General features: G+C 39.5%; 1 protein-coding gene and 1 long non-coding RNA gene across 6 annotated transcripts in view; one reads left to right on the top strand and one right to left on the bottom strand.

Annotated features, from left to right (window-relative positions):
* Positions 1-6,004, top strand: part of LOC138849645 (uncharacterized) — a 91,284-nt gene extending 85,280 nt beyond the window's left edge. The window contains exon 3 of the long non-coding RNA XR_011388643.1: positions 5,802-6,004. This is a non-coding gene — a long non-coding RNA (uncharacterized lncRNA). The remainder of the gene's footprint in view (positions 1-5,801) is intronic.
* Positions 1-20,026, bottom strand: part of IMPG1 (interphotoreceptor matrix proteoglycan 1) — a 135,783-nt gene that overhangs the window by 107,410 nt on the left and 8,347 nt on the right. For 3 of the 5 annotated variants that reach the window (XM_070073862.1, XM_070073860.1, XM_070073861.1), the window contains exon 2: positions 899-1,132. The exons of the other annotated variants lie outside the window; for them this stretch is intronic. In XM_070073862.1, coding sequence (XP_069929963.1) covers positions 899-1,132 — 234 coding nt within the window. The remainder of the gene's footprint in view (positions 1-898; positions 1,133-20,026) is intronic. 5 annotated transcript variants of the gene reach the window in all.

The following is a 20,026-nucleotide window of genomic DNA, read 5'->3' as shown; positions in this document are numbered from 1 at the left end:
AGAGTTGAACCTTGGTTTGAAAGTAGCATCTAGTTTGATCAAGGAAGAGAGGAGTAAATTCCCTCAACTTTCACAGGTAGACACATTTAATTTAGGCTTTAAATAGGCGAAGGTACTCTGCAGTACTTGGAGCTACTTGAGGAGTTTAACAGCAGTCAACAAAGATTTTTTTCACTTAAGAAGAAGCCATGGAGATTTTTTTAAACCTGTGATAAGTGAAGAAAAAAGATGGCTGCTGATGGCTGTGGTGTAACTTAATCCATTAGTGTCCTGGGAATGAAGAAGCCTATTATGCTGTCTTGGGGGTAAATCTGCACTTTAACTCTGCTGAAAACCACAGTAATATCCCTCTAATACATTTTGGTAGCCATTCTTAATTTGTGTCTCCTTTGCGCTCCAATGTGTCTTTCAGGTTTCCAAAATTCAGCTTTTTTATTTTATTTTTTAGGTCAGCAGTAATAGTTTACACTTATTAAGGAGGTAAAAAGACTCTGGATGGTATCGTTGTTTTTAAAAATTAATTCTTAAGTCATTCAGATTTCTCACCTTGGAATAATTTTATGTTTCTAACTTCATAAGAAGAATATTAAAATTCAATATTGGAATTTGACAAAAAAAAAGAGGTAAAACTTCATATCCAGGTGCTCTTTCTGGTGACTTGTCAAATGTCCTAATAGTTTTGTGTTGCAGAAGATGTTATTTCAAGGTAAGAACTCATATCTAAAGTTAGTTTTGAATGTTTATTCTACATTTACTATTGGATTAATAGGCTGGTTTTTGTAATTCCTGTGGCTAAATGAGAAACTCTGGATTTTGGGGCTAAGGACCACCTACAGATGAATGAAAGGGAAGGAATTAATGGAACAAAGAGCTCAAAATATTTCATGTCTTTCCTTACCTCTCAATCTATAATAAGCTTGAAGACTGGCTAAAATTTGTTTCATGGATTCCTGTGGACAGATTTTAACCCCAGATGGGAAAAAAGTTGATCTTTTTGTTCGACGCTTTGCCAGATCGAATATTCGCCTCATAGTAGAAACTTTGTGCATTTTTGCAATACTTTCAGTTGTTTCAATTCTTGGGACATTGTCTATGTCTTTAGTCTCAGAATGGTGTATTTTAATGGAGATATCTGTAAGAGAAAGATTGATTTCCCAGTGAGTATATACATTCATGTGATATTTATGATATAGAAGGAAAAATGAACTAAATAAAACTAAAAATTATAATCCTCTAGTTTATGAAATTTCTATCTTGGTACAACTGCCAAATGAATTATTGCAATGACAAGCCATTTTCAGGAATAAGAGAATAGTATAATGAGCTGATTTTTTTTTATAATATCAGCGTCTCAAATCATCTTGCCTGTAGGCACTGCCAAATATTGAAACCATTTCTCACACATCTCTCTAAAAATCACTCTACTTAGCACTCAAGCCTCCCGAGGGATGTCTCGTTTGATAGACATTATAATGCATGTGGGAGTGACTCAGCATTGTGGTACCCAAAGATGTACTCTTGATGAGGAAGTCAAGTACTTCTAAAAACCAAGGGGAAAAATACAACAAAATAATCTTCCCGTCTGTTAGTGGCAGCTCTGGGATTCCTAGCTGTAGGGGGAGGAGGCTCAGAGAGTGGAAGTTTAGTTGAAAGTGACTTGGAGCAAGGGTGAACTTTAGACTTGCATTTACAGAGCCAACCTGCTGTTTGAGGTGTGGATGATAGGACAATGGCAAGGGCAACGAGAGGAGCTGGCAAAGAATGTAACTGAGTGATTCATTGTATTAGTGTGGCTATGTCTACTGGGGTTACATTTGGATTTCCTTTTTAACTTTCTGGACTTTTCATAATAGTAACATATTCACTAAACTTTTAGAAATTTTCATGGACATTTCATATCATTCTCACAAAAGTTTTACTATTTTGATGAAACATTTTATTTCTCAGTTTACCATGTAGTAGGATACTACAGAAGTGCCAAGCCCATTAACAGTATAGTCAGATTTCAATTTCTTCTCTTGTCTTTATCTCTTTCATCTATACTACCATTTGAGAACGGAATTATTGATGAACTGTTGAGATCACTCACTGTGGCCCCTTAAGACTTCAAGCATGTGCTTTATAGAGATTCACATTTCCATATTAGTAGGGAAGGCTTTCAAACCCATTTCTGTTCAAATGTGGTTACAGACAAAAAAAATCAACAGAATCTGAGCAGGGTGAGAGCAATTCACATCTTGTTGAAAGTACCTCTCCTTCATGATGGAAGGTAGAGCCCTGGTGGGAATGTGTATTCTCTGTCACTCTGGATGGAGAGTATCAGAGTGCTCCTTGAGTCCTGGGCAGTGGAAAAGTCTTAGGAAAGAATTACCAGGAAAGAACAGAGTTTAGGGGTTAACTGACTCTCCCAACTGCAGATAGACCAATAAATCATAATCTCCGAGTAGAACAGAGTTATCAATGATTTGTGAAGATCCTCAGGTAATTCTAATATACATATAGCTTTGGGAACCCCTGCTTTATAACTCTATAGAGATGTTTCCCATTGAAGAGTCAAGATAGCCTATCTCAAACTGGCTTACACATCAAGGAAGTAATTATTGGATGCAAAGAAAAGCTGTAGGTAGGGAATGCCTAGTGAAAATTGAGCTCTGCTCTGACCTCCTGCCTTTCCCTGGGTTCTGCTCCACACCTGGTGGCTTTCCACTGAATTTTCTAATAGTGGTTTAGCAGCAACTGGGGTGCCACTCCTTTCCTTGTTCATGTCAAATAATATCTTTTCTACCTGATGTAGGCTATATGTGTGGATCAAGACCAGTTGCCGAGGGATATGCCAGTGCTGCTGGTTTGATTTGAGTAATCCCAGGGCGGGGAACTGCACTTAGCTGGAGTGGTTCAGTCTTACCGTGGAGGTCTAGTCAGTTTTCCCTGAGTCAAACTAGCAACATGGCAAAGTGGAAGGTGACCTTTCAACAGTGCAGCACTGTGCCGAAGGGAGATAAGAGCCAGGCACACAGCGGTTAGAATCCACTGCATATTGCAAATGTAAATTTTTGCAAAGTAATGTTCATTTTAATAACCCATTGGGACACTATATAGATTGCTATGATATTATCATAGTAAAGTTTAAGTTTTTGTGAGAGTAAAAGGTGCCATCTTATCTGTGGCGCCATCTATACGCCAGACACCATCTTAGGCCCTGTTGCCACCTTGCACAGTAAGTTTTGGTCCTAAGCCCCATGGCCCAACCACAGGTGTCAGCTCCACTCTCATCCTGGTGGGATTTGGTGCTCCTACTTCCCTGCCCTCCCCTTGGCAAAGGTCTAACAGGACCTGCTTCCTGCTTTCTTCTTCGCCCCTTCTGTCCGACCTGTCAGAATTCCCCCATCAATAAACCCTTTCTCTTACTCTGGTGTTTGGTGTGTTTTGTAGCAGCCTTACAGTTTAGTTGTCATTAGCATAAAAGAAGAAGCACGCATCTTTGGATAATTCTAGGCCTAGGTGGGATGGCACATACCATATTTAGGGACACTGGGCTCTGCTTTTGCCCTGCCCTTCTCAATTCTTCTCATAATGCCTGCTTGCAATGTCGGGGAGTCCTTCTATTAAGCTGATCCTGTTTTCAAGTTTGCCACATCCCTAATCTTCAGTCTTTTGGGGCTGGTCTTGATCTTACTTCTTGCTATACAGTGTAGAATTCTCTGAATAATTTGGCATGGGAAGAGTAAGGATTTTTTTTTTTTTAATTTATTTGACAGGTAGAGTTATAGACAGTGAGAGAGAGAGACAGAGAGAAAGGTCTTCCTTCCATTGGTTCACTCCCCAAATGGCGCTATGGCTGGTGCTGAGCAGATTGGAAGCCAGGAGTCGGGTGCTTCTTCCTGGTATCCCATGCGGGTGTAGGGACCCAAGCACCTGGGCCATCCTCCACTGCCCTCCCGCGCCACAGCAGAGAGCTGGACTGGAAGAGGAGCAACTGGGACTAGAACCCGGTGCCCAATATGGGATGCTGGAGCCGCAAGGATTAACCAAGTGAGCCACGGCACCAGCCCGGGGAGAGTATGGTTTCCACCCTGTCTTTGGGAACATTGTCCCTGTCCTCCAGTTATTCCCAAGTGGCCCCATCTGGGTGTTACACTTTGCTCATATCCAGGCTCACACTCATAGATCCTGTTAGAAGTGGTGTTTAGGCTTCATTCTACCATGGTGGTTATGGAAGAGGAGTGGGAAGGTTACAGATTTGCCTTGTTTCCCAGCATTCTCCTGGCTCCCACCTGTTCCCTACCCCTGCCTACAGTCGGTCTTCCTCTGTTCTTCACACTGCTGGTGGTCTACCACAATGCTGAATTAGAATAGCTTATGTTATTCAGGATCTGGGATATCCTGATTTATTGTAATCTTTCCATTTTCAAATATGTCTGGGTTTTGAAAATAAGTTATATGGTCTCCTATTTTAAAATATTTCCTTGCTAGTGGAGGCCCAAGACAAGTACTCTACAAATAGCTGCTTCCCTCCTCTAGGAAACCTCCTGTTCCATTTCTAAATATCTCCACTTAGATAATTCATCCTTGGGGCTGATAATTGCCTTCCAGTGACCTCCACACAGTGATCCTATTCCTGACCTCTGGGATAGCAAAAGATCACACTGCGGAGAGTTCCTTTTTGTCTCAACTTTAGACTTGACCACATGAATATTAGATACCACAGCTCCCTTTCTATGTTAGAGAAAGCAGCCGTCACCGTGATGATAACATAGTTTGTACTGAGGTCGGAATCTTTTGTCTGCTTCTTTCCTAAGTCATTGCCAGAGAAGAGGTGGGCAAGGGCTCTGAGAAAAGGATCTGAGACTTGCTTGGATCCTAGGATGTTTATAGCACAATCTCACTGACAAAGATAGTTTGTGTCTGTCTCAAGAATTTCAAGTAAAATAAATAAAGGAAGTCAGTAAGGAAAAGGGAGAAAAGGAAGAAGGAGTTGAAGCAAGAATGTTACCGATGCCAATGAGGTAAAAGAGCTGGTGTTTGTTGGAGCTAATGAAAGTACTCTCGGGTAAGGCAATTAAATCAGATTAGATGCTGTTTTCCATTGCTGCATAAACTGTAATATTGATATTGAATTGAATTTTTAAAGATTCTTTAGATGCATTTTCATGAGTTTGATGTTTTTTGTTTATATGTTTGGAAAAAGTAGGTAAAAGTTTAATGAGAATGAATTCATAGTTTCAAGATCTATCATAAAGAAGGAATATATTTGCAGGAGACTGGAAAGATTTTTGAGGCAGAAAACACTTTTCTAGGATGATGGCAGAACACGAGTACTACCTGCATGATGATGAATTGGCTGCCATTGACAACTATCACTGAATGAAGTTCAAAATTATACAGAGAAGAGAAGAGTAAACTGATTTCAGCAAACAAAAATCCATCTTTCCCGGAATGAGAGAATTTTAGAAAACTTTAGTTGAAATATATTCTGGATTTGGAAAAAAAAATGAACTTGTGCTTTTATAAATTATACAACCCCTAAATCAACAGTTTTGGGAAATGGTCATGTCATTGAATGAAGAAAGAAAAAATGGAAATTAATACATTTGAATATTCAGAACTTCTGAACACAGAAGAGGCACAGCCATCATATGCATGGTGTTTATTTTTTAGAATTAACCTAAATATGTTCATTATTTGTGAAAGAAAAAAATAGCAGCACAAATCATACAATATCACTCAGTTATTCAAAACATGAGTCAAGTGTTTGGTTCAGAGGTGAAGGAATTGAATAAGATGCCTTTGTCCCATTTTAGGAACCGCCCTCCATTCCTGAGCAAGTGATGGCTCAAGTACTTGCGTTCCTACCTCCAGTGAGGGAGACCACGACTGAGTTCTTGGCTACTAGATTGAGCCTCTGCTGGACGCTACTGCAGGCATTTGGGGAAAGAACTAGCAGATGGGAGCTTTCTGTCTCTCTCTGTGACCCAAAAAATAAACAAATAAATAAAAAGTTTTACTCAGACTGGCTCTGTCATTTGCTTACTGTAAAATTTGGATAGTTTTATTCTTCAAGGACTTTTTGCATCTCCTCACATGGAAACTAAGGAAGAATAACACCTCCTTTATTGGGCTTCAGTGACATTAAATGAGTGACTGCATGGGCAGTGCTTAAAGCACAGTTGGGCACAGTGTGAGTGCGCAGTAAGAGCTCTTTTGTCGGATAATCTGTGCATTCCTCTTCCTCTGTTCTAAGATTCACCAGACGGCTCCTCAGTCCTCACATGGACTGTGCTTCTGCCCCTGACTCGTCCTGTCTTCCACACTGCTGTGCTCATTGCATGTTGGCTTTGTCCTGGAAAGCCCCTCTGTTCCTTCCCTCTTTGTTGGGCTCTGACTTCACCCTCAAAGACCAGCTGACGTGCAAACTTCCCTCTAAGTTTTCTCAGATCCCACATTTGGAATTTGTTCCTTGCTCCCTTGAGTTCTTCCAAAGCGGTTCATATCTTTATATGGCATTCACAGATTCACCAGTATTCATCGAGTGCCTGCTGTGATTCATGCTGTATGCACTATATAGCAGAAAATCAAAGGAACAAATGCATGGTTGTGGTGCTGGCTTTGTCCAGCTTTGCAAAATCATTAGTTCAATATATTAATTTCACCCTTTAGACTACAACTACCTTTAACATCTGTATTATAATCCCAGACTCACTTTGTCAATTCACCTAGGTGCTTGATTAGTATGTATAATATCTTGTACACGATAGTCAATGCATATTAAGTAAATGATAAATAATAGGGTTGGTACTGTGGCATAGTGGGTTAAGTCTCTACCTGCAGTGCCAGTACCCCATGTGGACCCCAGTTTGTGAACTGACTACTTCTCTTCACATCCAGCTTATGGACTAGGAGAACAGTGGAGGAGGGCCCAACTGCTTGGACCTCTGTGCCCACATGGGAGACCTGGAGGAAGATCCTGGCTCCTGGCTTTGGATTGGCCCAGCTCCGTTTAGGGAGTGAGTTGGTGGCTGGAGGATCTCTCTCTTTGTCTCTCCCTCTAAAAATAGATAAAACCCTGTGGAAGTATTCATTGGTCTTTCACAATATGAGTTATATATATAATATATTTATTTATTTGACACATAGAGTTAGATAGAGAGAGAGACAGAGAGAAAGGTCTTCCTTCCATTGGTTCACTCTCCAAATGGCCACTATGGCCGGCACTGTGCCGATCCGAAGCCAGGAGCCAGGTGCTTTTTACTGGTCTCCCATGATGGTGCAGGTGCCCAAGCACTTGGGCCATCCTCCACTGCCCTCCCAGGCTGCAGCAGAGAGCTGGACTGGAAGAGGGGCAACCTGGACTAGAACCCGGTGCCCACATGGGATGCTGGTGCCGCAGGCAGAGGATTAACCAAGTGAGCCATGACGCCGGCCCCGAATTATATTTGTTTTAGAGCCCACTAGAACACAAAAACAGCTTCATATTTCCTTTCTACCCACATTATTGCAACTTTCCATGCCCTTGAATTTCTTCCCCCTCTCCAGTGTCTAATATCAGAGGTTTAGGACATAGCCATTACATTACAATACAATTCTAGGTGAAAAGACAAACATAAAATTCTTTTGTGAATGAGCACCAAAACAGAAAAGAGATGGCTTATGTATAAATTATATTTTAGTAAAAATCTTTACTCCCAGTAATTTTCAATTATTTATAAATAAGTCAATAACTAATCAATGGGATCAATTAAACATAGTAACTATCAATGAGGAAAGTTGTCCCTGTTGCCTAGTCCTTTAGGATGACAAGCCCCAAACTCCCTTGCCCCACAATTATTGTCAGGCAACACCACAGTGATGTTTAAATCCAAACCTCTGCCTACTCCTCATCTGCATCCTTGTAGCTGAGTGTGACTGAAGAAAAAGAAGCGTCATGACCTTCTTTACATTTATGATCCTTAAATAACATCACACGTTTTCTTGGTCCATTCAGTTTCCCACTCAGCTGGAGAGCTATACACAACTTTCTCAGATTTCCTCTATCTCCTTGCCAATTTTCACTCTCAGTTGATAACTTGATGTCATATTTTACTGAGAACAAGCGGAGCCAGAGCTTCCTGGACTTTCAGGACTGCATCTGCTCACTGCTTGCATCTCTGCTAATATACGCTGCTTTCCCTGCTGTGAAAATTTAGCAATTGGCCTGCACCCTGCCTGAGACCAGTGCCTTTCCTCATGGACCAGATAGCATCCTTCTTCACTGCTCAAGCACCTTCTTCCAGAAACTCTCCTTTAACTTCCCTGCCTCATTATTTCCACCCCCTTCCCACTGAATTATTCCTATATGTGCACAAACACGTTATTTCTGTTACTTCTGTTAAGAAAAACTCTCAGTGATCAATTTCTGTTCACAATTGATCATAATGATAGGACTAAGAACCAAAGGGATCACATAAACAAGAATAGTGTCTGCAAATACTAGCTGATAGAATAAAAAAAGGGAGAGAATGATCCAACATGGGAAGTGAGATACACAGCAGACCCATAGAATGGCAGATGTCCTAAACAGCACTCTGGCCTCAGAATCAGCCCTAAAGACATTCGGATCTGGCTGAAAAGCCCATGAGAGTATTTCAGGCATGGAAAGCCAAGACACTCTGGGGGAAAAAAATAAAAAAACCTAAATGAAAGATCTCTGCGAGTGAGATCCCAGTGGAAAGAACGGGTCATCAAAGAAGGAGGTACCTTTCTCTGAAGGGAGGAGAGAACTTCCACTTTGACCATGGCCTCTTCTAAATATGATCAGAGTCGGTGAACTCAGGGGGCTTCCATAGCCTTGGCAGCTCATGACAAGAGCCTAGGGTGATTACTGATGCCATAAACAAGAGTGTCAATTTGTTAAGTCAACAACAGGAGTCACTGTGCACTTATTCCTCATGTGGGATCTCTGTCCTTAGTGTGCTGTACATTGAGATTTAATGCTATAACTAGTACTCAAACAGTATTTTTCACTTTATGTTTCTGTGTGGGAGCAAACTGTTGAAATCTTTACTTAATGTATGCTAAACTGATCTTCTGTATATAAAGAGAATCGAAAATGAATCTTGATGTGAATGGAAGGGGAGAGGGAGTGGGAAAGGGGAGGGTTGCGGGTTGGAGGGACGTTATGGGGGGGAAGCCATTGTAATTTATAAGCTGTACTTTGGAAATTTATATTCATTAAATAAAAGTTAAAAAAAAATAAAGGCCATAATCCTAATAAATAAAAGGTAATGACTAAAAAAAAGAAAAAGAAAAACTCTCAAGGGGCAAGCATTTAGTTTAGCTGTTAGAATGCTGGAGTATCTGGGTTCAATTCCTGGCACTGGCTCCTGGCTCCAGATTTCCACTAATGCAGCCCCTGGGAGGCAATGACCATGGCTCAGGTAGTTGGCTCCTGCCACATGGGAGACCAGAATTGCATTCCTGGATTTGGCTTCAGCTCCAGCCACTGTGGGCTTTTGGGGAGTAAACTAGTGGGTGGCAGCTCTTTCTCTCTCTCTGTGTCTATCAGCCTCTTAAATAAATAAAATAATTTTTAAAAGAGTCCTCCTCTTGATTTCACATTTCTTCTAGCTATTGAGTCATTTTTCTATTTACACTTGTAGTGAAACACTTTGAAATATCTTTATCTCTCTGCTTCTCTAGAATAAAGCAAAGTCCTACATAGACAATTTCCCTGACACCACATTCATGGTTTATCTTTCCCTTCTTTTACTTTTTACTTCAACTTTTGAAATGTGTCCATAGATCCTGGTGTATTCAACATGTTAATGTGACACTCATCAGCAAGGATTACTATCTAATATAAAATACAATAGTCCCTCCTTACCTGTTGGGGTGGAGAGATATGTTTCAAGTCCCTCAGTGGATGCCTGAGACAGTAGATTGTACTGACCTTTTTGTAGCCAATATTTTTCCTTACACAAATAACTTTGATGCTTTCCCATACAGTCTAAGCACATATTGTGCATTGTGGCCATGACTTTTTCAGTTTGAAGCACACTGATGGCAAAACTAGCACATTGTTTTTTCCTTCTTTGTAACTTCATGGACAGAAGATTCTTTCTTACCACAGACATTAGCAACTTAGCATATGATCTTTAATTTACTTATTAAATCCTGAACTTTCACTTTTTAACTGAAAGGAAACTCTTTTCAACTTAAAATTTGGGGCTTACTAATTAAGTAAAGTAAGGATGACTTGAACACAGGACCTGTGGTGATGCTGTGACAATTGATAAGATAACTGAGATGGTTACTAGGTGACCTGCAGGCAGGAAGCATGTACTTCGTGGATATGCTGGATCAGGGGATGATTCATCTCCTGTGTTGGATACAGCAGGAGAGCTAGAGATTTCATCATGTTGCTCAGAATGGCATGCAATTTGAGACTTCTAAGTGGTTTACTTCTGGAATATTCCCTTTAATATTAGTGGATTGTGGTTGTCTTTGGTTCTACTACAAACTGCTGAAAGTGAAGCCATGGGTAAAGTGGGATTATTGTATCATGAAATGGAACATTGTAAAATATAATGTCAATGATCATTTCTGTGAGTTTGAGTATTGACATTTGTTGATGGGGGTGGTGATGAGGACACTGATTTGGAGTAAGACAGACCATTTGAGAGAAAGCTGAAATTCAGCATGGTAGGATGGGCTGCCTTTGGGCTGGGAGGTTCTTGTGAGAATCCTGGAAAATGGAAAGCATTCAATTAGGCAGGAAGGAGCACGTATTTATGGACAGGGAGACTTTCTGCAGCCCACAGAAAATGGTCCACACTGAAGGCTTTAGTTGGAGAGGGTGTTTTTTATTTTTTCCCTCTTTTTAAGACACTTTTTCCTGGAACTGCTTCAGAATCTTCAAGTAGCCATAACAAGTTTGGAAATTTCCAAATATACAGAAAGTTAAAGGAACAATCACTTAATCCATACATTGAGTTCAAACATTACTTTATCTAGGAAAAAGTCAAATCTGGCCATGGAAGGAGTGGCAGCTCTGAAATGCTGGGTTTATTGTTTAACATTTATGTTTGAATTGTCTAAATGTGTCCACTAGCTAATGTGAAACTTGGACCTTCTGTCAACAGTACCATTTCCATGCCAGGTTGTAGACTGGTGGCTACATGACCTTAACATTGATGGGTGTCCTTGAAGCTATTAGAGGTTACATCATTTCCTTGTTGTGTCACTGAAGAGTTTATTTTCCCCTCCTATACCAAAATTCATAGGCTAATTACAGTTTCCATTTCAATCTCCTCTTTGTCCATGAAGTAGTCTCTTTCCCCATTAGATATTCAAGTGGATATAAAACTTACCAACCTGCTTGGACCACTCCTTACCAAACTCTTTCTTCTGGAGGAATTTCTTTTTTTAGCCATCTAACTCTACAAGTTTACAATAAAGGCTTTCTGTACACGTGTAGGATATTTTGAAAAATTTGTGGGAAATTGAAAGTAAGTTAACTTTGGTACCAACATTTTTTAAATCCAAGCATAGTTTTTTCATTATATGCATTTTCCATGTACATTTTGAAGAATTCTAATATAGTGACAATAATAGACAACAGGAATAGGAGAATGGGACCTTCACAGCATCACTTCTAGGAAAACAACAACTCTTGGTATGAGCACTTAGAAAATCCAGTATATTTTCCTAAGGGAAAAAGACTCAATGCTTTAATGAATGAATTGATGGTAGTAGAGACAAATTTACTGGAATTCCTACAAAACATAAATCTCCATTTGAAGAATATGAACTCCACAGAGACAAAGAGGATAGTGTTTCAGGATCAAATCAATAACTGGAAGTTTTTTAAAAAAAATTATTAAATCTTGCCCAAACTTCTCTAACCTCACTAAAAGGGCGAAGAGCTTCAGCATTTCTGTAAACAATCCACTTGTCTGTGATCTTTTGCATCTCTATCCTCCTCCTACATTTAGTAGATTGTCAACCTTTTCCAAGGAGCAAAGACAATCAAATATATATTGTGCTTAATATAACTAAGTATGCAGCAGCCACTTGCATAGATTTCCTCAGTATTCCATCCAATGCCATTTCAGAAAATTGCATGGATTTTAAGCACATTGTTTTTTGGATGACCACGTGGAGAATGCAGGAGCTTCTAGATCTTGTTTTCCCACCTTCCTCCAACAGGTAGTTCCTATTAAACATACACTTTGCTAACCCAATCTGTGGGCTGAGAGTCAACACATGTTTGAATAAATGATGCAAAAAAGGATCTTAGAGATTAAGGGAATCTCCAGTTATTTCCTTTAATGAATTATGAAGTAAATAAACATTCACAAACATTACCAGTGATGCATGGGTGGGAGGATGTTATGCCATTTTCTTCTCTGAAGCTACTGAAAATTGTATGCAGCATAGGAAATTTCTTACCTCCAAAACTGGCATTTGATCAGTGATAGTACTCCCTACTGTCTTAAAATCAGTGGTCCCTTTTCTCAAAGGCGTAGAAAAGTTGAACTATCTTTCTCTCATTGTAAAAATTAGTTTTAGCCATTACACTTGCCATGTCAGAAGGAAAATCAACACAAGGCACAAGAGAGTTATCTGCCTCTAAGCATGTGTTAAGCCCCTCTTCCACTCCATTGCACTGAAAATAAAGAAAAGAGGAAGAATCAAATCTATAGTTGAGATGATACTTTCTGCTGCTATACAAACTGTGTTTCTTGTTGAGTGTATGTAGAGCTTGTTGAGTAGGCAGAACTGAACTGACGTTGAAGGGAGAGGTAGGAAAGAGAAAGAAGGTTGATTGCCTCTTCTGTGCCTAGAAGGGACAACCCTTTGAGCAGGGGGGGTTACCAGCTCTTTAGCTTGAGTAAATGTCGGGGAGTGAAGAAGCAGCAGACTGGCAGGGCCATGTCCTTAACCACCTAGAATAGATATATGTGCCAACTCCCCACCCCCTTAGTAGTGACAGAGTGCAGGTCATATTGGGAAGAGGAGGAATGCTCAGCAAAAGGATAGAAGTATATGGGAAGTAGGTATTATGGGGTGAGGAGAAAGAATCCTACAGGGCTGCCTTCACCCAAGGCATGAAATCACTTGCTAAATGCAGCCTCTTGGCTGAGGTCCACTCACATAAGCTGCCAGTTCCAGAGGTGCTGCACCTGTTTCATATATAGAACCATGTTTCCATAAATGGGGAAGAGGGTGCCTTTTTCCATTCAAGCAGGGGTTTATGTGCCCTCAGAGTATGCAGCACTGTGCCAGTGGTTGTGAGAAACCACAGGACTAACATGTTGATTGTTCTTGGTATATTTGAGAATTTTGACAAAAAAAGTTAAAACTGTTAGGGATCATAAAATATTTTTTACATGGATATCTAACAAGAACCAGGAAAATTCTGTGTGTGAGCCAATCTTGAAAGCTAGGAGAATAGGACATTTTTTAAAAGCTGTGATTAATAGTAAAATGTATTACTTTGAAGCAATGGCAAATGGAGTTGGTTTAACACTGAGAAAGGGCTGAAGTAACATGATGTGAAACTGAGGTGAGAGCAATAATGTTGTTATTGGCATAGCTAAGGTCTCAAACATGGTTGCCTAATTTTTAGGAGCTGACAGAAATAAACCAGTATTTGCCCCAGAAGCTGGGATTTTTTAGTATCCCTCAAGTCATCCTGAAACCTTCATCTTATATGTATATGGCCAGGATCATAAACCATTTCTAATCATCTCATCTGCATTCACTGAAATTTCACTAACCATTTTCATGACTTCATCTTCTCAATTCTTAGATCAGCTCCGTAGGTTTCAGAATGTGGGGCTGAAATAAGTACACATGTCACTGCTAAGAGAATCGGAATGGAATTTCATAAGTAAATCCAGGTGATGTGGATGGTAAGTTACAGCTATACCTCACAAACATATGGAACATCATGCTTTTTGGAGCATTTATATAGCCTAGCATGATACAAAGTTTAGAAACCAAGGAGGCATGCCAGAAAGTGCCAGGTAATTCATGAGCAGCCGACAGGTACTGCTTATGGTCTGTGAAGCTGCCTTGGAGATAAGAGGGGAAGACAAGTGACAGGATTTGTGAGTTCTTATGTTACAGTGCTATTGTATCCTGAGGTCTAGGACTAAGCTGGTACAAATAGGATATCCCGATTTAGTAAATGAAAATACAATGTTCAATCAAATTTGAATTTCAGAGAATCAACAAGTAATTCTTTTAGTAAAGCTAGGCCAAAGCAATATTTGGGACACATTATGTGTATATAGACAAAATGCTTTTTATTAAAAGACAGAGATTGTCAGATTGCATTTAAAAAAGTCCCATTACCAATGCTGTTTTGAGAGACACAACTCAAAGGATACAGATGGTTACAATGAAAAGGATAGCAAAAAAATGTATAAAATGAAGCATGAATTAGAAGAGAACTGATGGGGCCAGCGCGGTGGCTCAGTGGGTTAACGCCCTGGCCTGAAGCGCCGGCATCCCATTTGGGTGCCGGTTAGAGACCTGGCTGCTCCACTTCTGATCCAGCTCTCTGCTATGGCCTGGGAAAGCAGTAGAAGGTGGCCCAGGTCCTTGGGCCCCTGCACCCATGTGGGAGACCCAGAAGAAGCTCCTGGCTCCTGGCTCTGAATTGGCACAGCTGCAGCTGTTGCCGCCAATTGGAGAGTGAATCATAGAATGGAAGACCTCTGTGTGTGTGTGTGTGTGTGTGTGTGTCACTCTTTTAAGTAAATAAATAAATCTTAAAAAAAAAAACTGGTATAGTTATGTTGATATCAAATGGAATCAGAGTATTGCTGATAAGTGTTTAATAACCAGCTCTGGGGTATGGAGTGAGATTTGTAGCATTTACCAGCTTCCATGTGTTAATACTCCACCCTATTTTAAGCCACCAATGTGACAAAACCTGACATTGAGGAAGCAAGAAATGTACGCAATAGGCTCTTGTTAATTGATACCATATCCAGCACAGTGGGGATAAAACATTATTAAGCAGGAAGTATTACAAAGATGAAGATAGAAACATCCACTGATAAAGTTTCAAAGTCTTAGAAGGATGTAACAAGTTGAAATTTTATAAAAGTATTATTTTACTTTTATGTGGAATCCAAAAATTTGATTTCATAGAAGTTGAAAGAATAACAGCGGGGACCAGCAACTGGGAGAATGAAGAGTAGGGAGCAATGGGGATAGGTTGGCCCACTGATACTAAGTTACAGCTAGATATGATAGGGTAACTATAGATAATAGTAATGTGCTGTATATTTCAACAAAGCTAGAAGAAACGATTTTGAATTTTTTAACCTCAAAGAAAGAAAAATTTGAGATGTATGTGCATACCTGATTTGAATGTTACACAATGTATGCATGTATTAAAACATTACATGGCAGCCTTTTATATACACACACACACACATATATATATATATATATATATATATAATTTGGGGATATCAATTGAAGAAAAGGATTAGGGGTGAGCATTTGGCTCAGCAGTTAAGATGTTGCTTGGAATGTCCCCATCCTGTCCAGGAGTACCTGGGTTCAAGTTAAGTTTTGCTTTTAATTCCAGCTTCTTGCTAATGTGCACTCCGGAGTCAGCAGGTGATGGTTCAAGAACTTGTGTCCTGGCCACCAATGTGGGAGACCCAGGTGGATTTCCTGGCTCCTGGTTTCAGTAGCCTAGCTCCAGCTGTTGTGGATATCTGGGGAGACCTCTATCTACCTATTTTTCTGCCTGTTTCTGTCTATTTCTCTGCCTTTCAATAAAATAAAATAAAATAATTAAGAAATTAGGAACATGGTAAAGCAGAGGTACTTACAACAGAAACAACTCTGGATACAGTACAATTTCATTTCCTATAGTCCTCATATTGTACATTAGTTCTCTAGACTTGTCTATACTGTGTACTGTATAAGAGAGCTTCAAAAAGTTCATGAATTTATGAAAATTACATATTATGAAAAAACTATGTATGGATTTCAAAGTTTTGGCATGAAAATGAACTAATATTTTGATTCTAGTTTCCCACAAACTTTGGAAGTACCCTTGAATTTGAGATTCAAGCTACATGTACATTTTAACTGCTATTGCTGCAAAAACGCACAGAAAATGAGTAACTTTGCAGGATGATGGATGTGTTAATTTGCCTTCCTATAGAAACCTTTTTACTATCTATATGTACCATGTGGTATACCTTAATTATACACAATAAAATTTAAGAGATTTTATACACTTAATATTCATGCAAATAGATAAAATTTCACAGACAATAAAGAAAATAAAGCCCACAAAAATAGGAGGTATATTTTAAGATAACTTTTCATTGAAAGAATGAAAAAATAGAAATAAGTAGGAGAGAGGAGATTTGAAAAGCCTTTTTAAACCTGACATAGTGGTTATATACAAAGGAGCTTCTAAAAGGTTTAGGAAAAATTGAATTAAAGGATGGGTGCAGGCATTGTGGTACAGTGAGTTAAGGCACCTCTTGGAATGCTGTAACAGGGATGCGTTCCCCTCTCCTCCTTCAGAGCCATTTTCTAATGCACCTGAGAGGCAGTAGATGACTAGTGTCCACTGCAGATCATTGTGGGTTTTTTCTTTTTAAATGCTTGCATATTTGAAAGGCTGAGGGGGTGGGGAGATCATTCATCTGTTGTTTTGCCCCAAAATACCTGCAACGAGGCGTGGGGGAAGGCCAAAGCCAAGAGAATGGAACTCATTCTGAGATCCCGTGTGGGTGGCAGGGACCCAAGTACTTCGGCACTTTGCTATCCAAAGTGAGCATTAGCAGGAGGCTGGCTGAAAGCATTCCTGGCTGGCGCCGCGGCTCACTAGGCTAATCCTCCGCCTAGCGGTGCCGGCACACCAGGTTCTAGTCCCAGCTGGGGCGCCGGATTCTGTCCCGGTTGCCCCTCTTCCAGGACAGCTCTCTGCTGTGGCCAGGGAGTGCAGTGGAGGATGGCCCAAGTACTTGGGCCCTGCACCCCATGGGAGACCAGGAGAAGCACCTGGCTCCTGCCTTCAGATCAGCGCAGTGTGTGGGCCGCAGCGCGTGGCCGCGGCAGCCATTGGAGGGTGAACCAATGGCAAAGGAAGACCTTTCTCTCTGTCTCTCTCTCTCACTGTCCACTCTGCCTGTCAAAAAAAAAAAAAAAAAAAAAAGCATTCCTGAGTGGGACTCAACCCCAGGTACTCTGATAATGAGGCTATGGCAACTTAACCTGCTGAGCTACAGCACCTGCTCTGATTTCTATGTTTGAAAATTCAAAATATCCTTCCAAATAACCCATAAGCTGAAGAAAAAACATTGTTTATTAGAAAATATTCTTATCTGTCAAATAACTAAAAAAAATTAAAAAATAAAAAATATTCTTATCAGCTGATGAAAAATATTACATAATCAAAACTTCTGGAATGAAGTTATAGCAGTTCTTAGAGGAGAACTTATATCATTAAAATGGCTACTTTAGAAAAAAAATTGAATAATAATCTGTGCAAACATTTCAAGAGATTAGCCTAAGAAAAGAAAAGAAATCCAAAGAAAATACAAGGAAAGATGAAACAGAAGAAACAAAGTAATAAAATGTAAAACAGAAGATCATAAATTTAAATAAGAGAAGAAAATATAAAATACCAAAGAAAAAGCAAACAGATGAGATTGAACAAGATAAGAGAAACTAAACCAAAACCAGGATTGAACAGGAGGACATAATTCCTTCTATACATGTCTATAATATGAAAAATATATAAATAATTTTTTGTAAATGTATTTGAAATTTCAAAAAAGTGGATACATTCCCAGAAATATACAACCTACCAAGCTCACTCAACCAAAGAAGGAAAATTGTGTTGTAGTATATCCATACCAGATAATAGTGTCTCAGATACCTCTATTAAAAATAGCTTATTGATTACATATTTTGTTATATTAATATATATGTCTGCATTTATCATTTTCTTTATTAAAAGAGTGATTTTCATTTGACGTAACCCCATTTGTCTATCTTTGATTTCCCATTAGCTGGTTCACTCAACAAATGCGTGGGAGGCAGGAATTCAATCCCTGTCTTCCATGTGGCTGGCAGGGATCCAATTATTTGAGGAATCACCTGTTGCCTCCGCTGTTACACGTTTGGAATTAGAGGAACCAGGGCTCAAATCTAGGTGCTTAAACACGGGATTCAAGTGTTCCTAGCAGCCTCTTAACTGCAGTGCCAAACACCTACTTTTATGATTTTCTTTACTCAATATTCTTTCAATATTTTTCAAAACTACATTTTTAAGATGTACCATATGTTTTGGTATACACAGTAAAATGACTACAATAAAACAAGTTGACATACACATCTCCTCACATAGTTACCATTTTTTTGATGGTAAGAACACCTGAAAACTACTTTCATAGCAAATTTCTGTTATATAATCCAATATAATGTTATTAACTGTAGTCATTATGCCATACCTTGATCTCTAGACTTATTTATCTTGTGTAATTGCAACCTTGTACATTCTATTGAGTATCCTCTCTACTCAATTCACCTCCCCTCCACATCCCTGGTAATGACTATTCTATTTTGTTTCTATGTATTTAACTTTTTAAGATCACACATATAAATGAAATCATGCAATGCTTTTATTTCTGGGTCTGCCTTATATCACTTAACATACTATTCTCCCACTTCATCCATGTTGCCACAAGTGACAGGCTCTTCTTTATTAAGACTAAATTTTTTTATTACATATCAAACAATATAAACACTTGCTATGTTTATAGGTAGGTATGTATAGATGTATGATTATCACATTTACTTTATTCATATATCTTTCAACGAATACTTGGGTTGTTTCTATATTGTGGCTACTATGAATAATGCTGCAATGAATATGGGAAAACATATCTTTATGAGATACTGATTTCATCTCCTTTGGGTGTATACTTGGAAGAGATTACTGAATTGTATAGCTATTCATTCTATTTTAATTTTATGAAGAAGCTCTGTATTGTTTTGCATAGTGACTATCAATTTACATTCTCACTGGCAGTATGCAAGGGCTCACTTTTCTTCATACCTTTCCAACACTTGTTTTTCCTTGTCTTTTTGATAACTGACCTAACAGGTTTGAGGGGATGGCTTTGATTTGCATTTCCCTGGTGATTAGTGTACCTTTTTATAGTTGGCCATTTTTGTGTCTTCTCTGTAGAGATGTATGTGTGTGTTTAGCTGTTGAATTGTGTGACTTCCTTATACATATTAGATGTAAACCCCTTATCATATATATGGTTTGCAAATATTTTCACTTCATTCATAATCTGCCTTTTCATTGTGTTGATAGTTTCCTTTGATGTACAGGAAATTGTTTGATGGAATCCCATTTGTCTATTTTTATTTGGGGCTTTTTTGTATGATATTAAAAAAATCACTGCTGTGACCAATGTCAAGAATTTTTCACCCTGTGTTTTCTTCTAATTCTGCAGTTTCAGGTCTTACATTTGTCTTTAATCCACTTGGACTTGATTTTTGTCTGTAGCCTGAGGTGAGGGCCAGATACCTCTTATGCACAATTTCAGGCATCCGTAGCCTCACCACTCTTTGGGAATAACTACTCATGGGCTCAGACCTAGATATAAAGAGCTTCAGTGAAATTATTGGAGTTTATTTATACTTTAATAAGCTTAAATTTTTCTTTTTAATGGGCAGAGTTAGACAGTGAGAGAGAGAGAGACAGAGGGAGAGTTTTAGACAGTGAGAGAGAGACAGAGAGAAAGGTCTTCCTTCCGTTGGTTCACTCCCCTAATGGCCGCTATGGCCAGTGCTGTGCTGATCCGAAGCCAGGAGCCAGCTTCTTCCTCCTGGTCTCCCATGCGGATGCAGGGGCCCAAGCACTTGGGCCATCCTCCACTGCCCTTCTGGGCCACAGCTGAGAGCTGGACTGGAAGAGGAGCAACCGGGGACAGAATCCGGCGCCCCGACCGGGACTAGAATCCAAGGTGCCGGTGCCGCAGGCAGA

Source organism: Oryctolagus cuniculus, chromosome 5 (assembly GCF_964237555.1).
Source record: "Oryctolagus cuniculus chromosome 5, mOryCun1.1, whole genome shotgun sequence".
Taxonomy (NCBI): domain Eukaryota; kingdom Metazoa; phylum Chordata; class Mammalia; order Lagomorpha; family Leporidae; genus Oryctolagus; species Oryctolagus cuniculus.
This window is presented reverse-complemented; position numbering and strand designations above follow the sequence as displayed.